This window comes from Bombus vosnesenskii, unplaced genomic scaffold, assembly GCF_011952255.1.
Source record: "Bombus vosnesenskii isolate JDL3184/JDL3185 unplaced genomic scaffold, Bvos_JDL3184-5_v1.1 scf7180000014669, whole genome shotgun sequence".
Taxonomy (NCBI): Eukaryota; Metazoa; Arthropoda; class Insecta; order Hymenoptera; family Apidae; genus Bombus; species Bombus vosnesenskii.
In genome coordinates, this window is record NW_022883583.1 from 17,362 (window position 1) to 25,328 (window position 7,967).

At 32.5% G+C, this 7,967-nt stretch overlaps 1 protein-coding gene across 1 annotated transcript; it reads left to right on the forward strand.

Moving 5' to 3' along the window:
- Positions 1–3,473: 3,473 nt before the first annotated feature.
- LOC117240481 (luciferin 4-monooxygenase-like) lies at positions 3,474–4,669 on the forward strand. The gene is made up of 2 exons (XM_033506504.1): positions 3,474–3,746; positions 4,512–4,669. The coding sequence occupies exons 1-2, from the start codon at positions 3,482–3,484 to the stop codon at positions 4,667–4,669; spliced, it is 423 nt and encodes a 140-aa protein (XP_033362395.1). The 5' UTR covers positions 3,474–3,481.
- Positions 4,670–7,967: the final 3,298 nt, after the last annotated feature.

Sequence of the window (7,967 nt, forward strand, 5' to 3'; positions counted from 1 at the left end):
CGTTTTATGTTGAAGTGGTTACCACTTCTAAGAAAACTCTACATCTGGTCTTTTTTAGTTTTCTCAAGCACTGAAGCCATCGACAGCGCGTAGACAAAAGACTGCGACGAAGTCAGGTCATAAACAGTAGACAGGCGACGTTGGCTTCGGGGTTTTCTGTTATTAGGTAACACAGCTAGCGTGCGGATCTGGACCAGCTCAAATTGTATTTTACTTATTCACTTCTATTTAAATATATTTTTCTACCTTACAATTTATCCACGTGTTTTCTCTGTTTACACACCGAATATCCTCAACATTTTATAATTGCTATACGAAATATTTTCATTATTAGTGGATTTATCAGAATTTGTTCTAGTGCTTGTCATAAATGATGTTATTTCTAAGAACCTGCAAACTAACGATGTTTGATATTTTCTATCTTTTATTAAAGTAGATTTTCCGCCGTATTTTCAACTTTTGCGTGTATGACTACATAATAGGAAAATGAAAACATTTACGCGAACAGTAACTGTGCTCAAACTGAAAGATATGCGCTATTCCTTTTAATGTTACATCTTCGTAAATTTTCTTGTGTTACTGTACGGTCGTTGTACCTCATGGAATGTTTGTAAACATTTATTATTGATACCTCTACCCCATTCAGAGAGTACACAAGATATTAATAGTCCCGTGTTATCTTCTGCATAACGTGCACGTGGACAATGCACGAAGAATAACACGTAGCATCATGAGTTAGAGTAACGAGGAAAAGTTTGAAATGCTCTTGATTTACGCTGTAACCGTGCGTAACCGTCTATAATACAACGGCTAGTGAATCGTAGTCGATATTATTGGCATTTTTATTCGAAAATAATAGCGCACTTTACCGATTTCAATGAACTTCAAATATGTTATCGAAATATGTTAACGTCCTGAGAAAACTTCGATCAAATTTAATTTATTTGATTTAATAATTAACTTTTAGCTTTTCAGCGTATGTAAAATATTCGGTACGCACAACTAATATACGGAACAATTTTTAAGCAGATGAATTTCTATGAATGAAATAGCTATATATTCTTTGTACTAAAAGTTAAATTATTTTCCGCAGTAAGAAATATTAAATTAGAAGAAGGTTCGATTTCAGAACAAACACGACATAAACAATAACCATCGTTGCTCGACGATCAAACATTGGAGCGGATACAATTCAAATGCAAGGCTGTTTCTCAGCTTCTACAAAACGGGTCGAGATGAAACATATCCAATTTTCTTTCCAAGACACTACGCTATATAACGGAGAAACCCCGATCGAAAATTGTTCAGTAGTTTTTACGTGATGCAAGTACGAACAAACAAACAAGCAGAGAGGCAACATTTTTTTAAGTTAAAATTAGTTTTTTGGATTCCATAGCTGATGAGTTATTCCTGGATATCCGCTTTATTTCTTGTTTATTCGATGTACAGATACAACCCTTCTACTCTTTCTATAATTCTGGCACACAAGTGACTGTATTTTTTACCTAAATTTAACTCATTGGTGCTAGTCATCTTTAATATAAATAAAAAAAATGATAAATGGGTCAAATCCGTAGATTGGATTAGATTAATGGGTTAGATGTATGTCTACTGATTTCAATTATTACTATGTATGTGACGAACATACGGATAAGACAGTGCAACATTTCATACGTCAACAGATTGCTTGAAAATTTAGTTTCGGCCGGCTGCTACTCTAGCCCAACCTATAATCCGTTCATTTTTCTTTTTTATTCATGTTGAAGTTATTCTCATTTCTAGGAAAACTCTACATCACTAGTGTTAGCTTTCTTAGTCCTCGAAGCCATTCGATAACTTGTACGATAACGATGTATGTTTATTATTACAAGCTTATCTCTAAAGTCTGGGTGAACTATCCTCCACTCAGCAAAGTTATTACTAATATCAACAAAGATTATTTGTGTGGTTAACAATGTCCCTTTACTATTCTAAAGTGGAAATAACAAATACACAGCACCCTTCGAATTTGACCTACGAAACGCATTTTTTCATCCTTGACTAAATTCGCGATTATGTTATTTCGATCCTACCGACGATATTCGATATATTTCGAGGAGTCTCACTCAAGATATCGCACGCTAAAAAATAAAAATTGATTTTACATCGAAAGGGCTACTTTTAGAACTATGTCGATATTTATTTCTCCCGGTCGGCACTATAAGCCCTTTGAGTATCGGACACCTTTTTACACAACCTGTATACGTCAGTTAGCTATCACACTTGAAACGATTACGGAGAAAACATAATGTTCGGAATCGCAAGCTTTGAAATAAAAAAATAAAATATGATCGCGGCAATAATACGCTAAATTGTACGTACACAGTAGAACCTCGATTAGGAGAGAAAGAGGGAATTTTTACAAAGATTAAACTGCATCCGTTTATTCGCATCTTGTCCGCGTTTGCCCAGCCACAATTTTCATTTGTCTACCCTTCAACAGATATTATCGCCAAATGTTCAATAATGTGATAATTTCGGTATAGCGTATCACACTAAATATTTAGTTACAAGAAGGCCGAACAACGTCACGTTGATCAAACTAAAGGAATATAAACGGAATAATACAGAAAAACTTGGAAATTTTTGCGAGCAATCGTTGCAGCATTTGATTCAGTGAACACACGATAAAAAATAATAATATTCGTTCCTTTACAACAAACGTAAAAACAGGGGCATGTCACATAAAATGCATAACACATACTGCTCGATATATGTGCTACCTTATTACTATTATCCCATAAATACGCCATCTAATCGTATTTTCAATACAATTTTTATATTTCTATAAATGTTATTGTGGTTGAATGTATTTTAACCGCCTAGGGATTTTTAATTACACACAATTTTCGGCTAACATCGTCGTGTATCGTCCACATTTCTGCTGTATTACAACAATAAACTATAAACCGTCCAAGCGTATAACCTTCTTTACAGCGCCATCATTTTAAATCGGAACAATCAAACAGTTTACACTGAAACACTGCGAATGTTACAGCGGTTCATCGTTACAGAATGGCTGAGCTGTGAGAAACAAGAACGATTGCCGCAGAATATAAACGAGACAAAATATAAATTGATATAAGATGCAGTGAAGCAAATCAGTCGCAGGTCATTCGTTTTATCATTTCCTGACGTCCATATTAGAGATTTTATTAAAAGTTAAAAAGCTGAGGTAGACTCGTGATTGTACTGATTTTGAATTAGACATTACAGTCCTTCTAATTTTCGTCAGAAAATAAGCTTTTCTTACGGATGGAATATTTGACACTACCGTTGCAACGAACAATTAACGACCTGGTACGTTTCGTTCTAGATAAGCGACCCGCATATTGCGATTACAGATGGCTGTATTAGCATGTACATTGTCAGAGTAATCAACAGTCTCAATTTAAACAAGATAGATTTTTTTATATAAAAAGAGCAAGAAACGACAATACAAATGATTCATTTTGATTACTATGTTTTATATTGTAATACTTGCATGTTACTATATCAGGTAGATATTCAAACTGGTAAACACTACACATGCAAGGATATTCTCGAAAAAAGCACAATATTATCTGTTGCTTTGAGAAATTATGGAATCAAGGTGGAAGACAGAATCTCCGTTGCAGCTGAAAACCATCCACATTACGTGGTATCGATATGTAGCACGTTATTTATCGGAGCTACATTTGCACCGTTGAATCCAGCATATACAGAAAGTAAGATATTCTCCAAGCAGCTTTTACGAATTATTTTATAATAACAAAGAAATTAATTTAATTAAAAGTACGTGCGTGTTTAATATTATAGAAATTTAACGAAGGCAGAACGTGAAAAGTGGAAAGAAAAATTTGCTCTTCTTTTTTGGAAACTTGCATGTTTCTGATAACTCCACTGATTATGCCATATATAAGTTAATGAAATCGAGCCTCGACTTTATTATTTGCCTCGAGTTTATTATAGAATTTTACAACTACTAGAAACAGAGATCATAAATTAGATACTTTAATTAAAGACTAAATTTATTTACATTACATTTGCAGAATTAACAATAAAAGTCTAGAAACAGTACTTACTCTAACACCAAGTTTTATAATGTAGTGTAAACAATAATTGTTAATATTAAATTGTTAAATATTGTGTATATAGATGCGGAAATTAATAATCACTTATATTCTCAATATGCGTTACTCCGTCACCTTTTAGAGATACAAACAATACTAATTTTTAATCGTATACGATTAAATTGTATTTAACTACTCCGAATATCTTCTCAGAGTAAACATTCTACGAAAAATATGTTATTTCAAAGAAAGTTGTTTCAGCCTCTCCTTGCGGAGACGGATATCGGAAAAAGCTTTTGTAAGGCTCTTCGAATATTTCTAGATCTTTTGTAAAACTGTCACCTTGTTACGCGGAGTGGTTAAGTTACGCGATGCAGCATATGCGTTATTTAATCATATCTAATGCAATTTTTTACGTAGGAGAATTTACGCACATGCTGGAAATTTATCAGCCACGGGTGTTGTTTGTATCGCGACGCACTGAAAACATTTTGGCGAAAATTGCATCTACTGTAAGCTGGAATATGAAATTAATCGAATTGGATGATAAACCTCTTGATGGAAATATAATAACCTGAGACAAGGTTTTGGAAAAATATCAAAGTATCACGGATCTCTATGCGGCTTCACCGGTGCAGATAGATCATAACAGGAAAAGAATGGCAGCTATTTTATGTTCTAGCGGTACAACAGGCCTTCCGAAAGGAGTAATGTTGTCTCATCGAAATTTGTTACTTTTCATCCAAACTCTAAGGTAAATATATTAAATTAATATACACAATGTATCCGGTTGATCTAAGACCACACATACATTTCGAGATTTATTTTTCATTTATGCTAAATTTAAATATATATTATTCGTTTTATATGATTAACAAACCATTCTTTATTCAAATCAACTATATAATATTTTCTCTATTGTTGTGCTTCTTAACTCTTATCATTCTAGCTGAAATTATAAATATTCGATTCAATTGCATTTTGTTCTTAATCGAAGTGCCCCAGAATCAATGGATATTCGACGTGGAGACCGAATACTAGTTTTCTTGCCATTATTCCACGGTTATGCGGTCGGAATGATGAATACGGCAATAAGTTGCGGTGCAGCTGTGTACATAATGCGAAATTTCGAGTTAGAAACGTTAACCAGTCCCGTAGAAAAATACAGAATTACGCATACACCATTGGTCCCTCCAGTTTTAGTTGGTCTTGCGAAGCATCCAATGGTGCCAAATTGCGATTTCAGCAGCGTGAGAGAGATCGTTTCCGGTGTGGCAACGCTTCCGCCGGATGTAAGTTTTTCGTCCAAATTACCTAACGTAATACGTTACAACGTTATTCTATAAAATGTAATACGTTATAACGTTATACCATATAACGTAATACGTTATAACGTCATACCATAAAACATAATACGTTATTACGTTATTCTATCTAACGTAATACGTCATAATGTTATGCTATATAACGTAATACGTTATTACGTTATACTATATAACGTGATACGTTATAACTTTACACTATAAAACGTAATACGTTATAAAGTTACACTATATAACGTTATACGTTATAACTTTATACTGTAAAACGTAATACGTCATAAAGTTAAAGCATATAACGTTATAGTATATAACGTAATACGTTATAACGTTATACTATACAATGCAAAATGTTAGATCGTTATTCCATAAAACGTAATACGTTATAATTTTATACCATATATCGTAATGCGTTATAACGTTATTCTGTGGAACGTCATACGTTATAACGATACACTATATAATGTAATACGATATAATGTTACACTATATAATGTAATACGTTAGAACGTCATTCTCTAAGACGTAATACGTTATAACGTTATACCATATATGGTAATACGTTATACCGTTATTCTGTGGAACGTCATACGTTATAACGTTACACTATATAATGTAATACGGTATAACGTTATACTATATAACGTAATACGTTATAACGTTATACTATATAAAGTAATACGTTATAATGTTATAGTACGTAACGTAATACGTTATGCTATATAACGTGATACGTTATAATGTTATACTACCTAACGTAATACATTATAACGTTATACTATATAACGTAATACGCTATAACGTTACACTATATAATGTAATACGTTATTACGTTATACTATATAACGTTATAATACATAACGTAATACGTTATAATGTTATAATATATAACATAATACTTTATAATGTTATACTACCTAACGTAATACCAAATAAAGTTATACTATATAATGTAATACGTTATAACGTTATTCTATATAACGTAATACGTTATAATGTTATACTACCTAACGTAATACATTATAACGTTATACCATATGTCGTAATACGTTATAACGTTATTCTGTGGAACGTCATACGTTATAACGTTACACCATATAATGAAATACGGTATAACGTTATACTATATAACGTAACACGTTATAACGTTATACTATATAACGTAATACGTTATTACGTTATTCTATCTAACGTAATACGTTATAAAGTTATACTATAAAATGTAAAACGTTATAACGTTAAACCATATAGCGCTGTACTATATAACGTAATACGTTATAACATTATACCATATAATGTAATACGGTATAACGTTATACTATATAACGTAATACGTTATTACGTTATTCTATCTAACGTAATACGATATTACGTTATACTATATAACGTAATACGTTATAACATTATGCCCTATAGCATTATACGATACAATGTAATACGTTATAAAATTATACTATATAGCGTAATTCGTTATAACGTTATACTATATAACGCAATACGTTATAACGTTATACTATATTACGTAATACGTTATAACGTTATTCTATGTAACGTCATACGGTATAACGTTATACCTTATAACGTAATACGTTATAACTTAATTCTATGTAATGTCATACGTTATAACGTTATACTGTATAACGTAATACGGTGTAACGTTATACTATATAACGAAATACGTTATAACGTTATACTATATAACGTAATACGTTATTACGTTATTCTTTATAACGTAATACGTTATAATGTTATACTGTATAACGTAATATGTTATAACGTTATTCTGCGGAACGTCCTGCGTTATAACTTTACTCTATATAATGTAATACGGTATAACGTTATACTATATAACGTAATACGATATAACGTTATACTATATAACGTAATACGTTATCACGTTGTTCTGTGTAACGTTATACGTTATAAAATTATACTATATAGCGTAATAAGTTATAACGTTATACTATATAACGTAATACGTTATTACGATATTCTTTATAATGTAATACGTTATAGCGTTATTCTGCGGAAAGTCATGCGTTGTAACGTTACTCTATATAATGTAATACGGTATAACGTTATACTATATAACGTAATACGTTATAACGTTATACTATATAACGTAATACGTTATTACGTTGTTCTGTGTAACGTAATACGTTATAATATTATACTATATAGCACAGGATATAGTAATGTAAGATGGTCGGAAAAGATGCTCGAGAGAATGTCTCGAGTCTTAAGGATAGCATGGGTTGACCGAAGATATCGTTAGTCGACTATGCTCATCGATATGCAGCTCGTACGTCTTGCGGACAGGTTTGCCAACTGCAAAGGAAACGGTCGATCCGGAGAAAATTCATCGAACAAAGTTCCGGTCGACCATACCGTGCTTGGAGACACGGTCGTCTCGGAATTTGACCAGAGATGGAAGACGAGAAGTCCCGTTTACTTTCATCCGAGAAGTTGGACTTCGCGTGGAACGATTCGAATACGCGTTTTGGGCAGGTGAAACAAAATCGTTGGAAGAAAACACGTTTAACGCGTAACGAAAGGA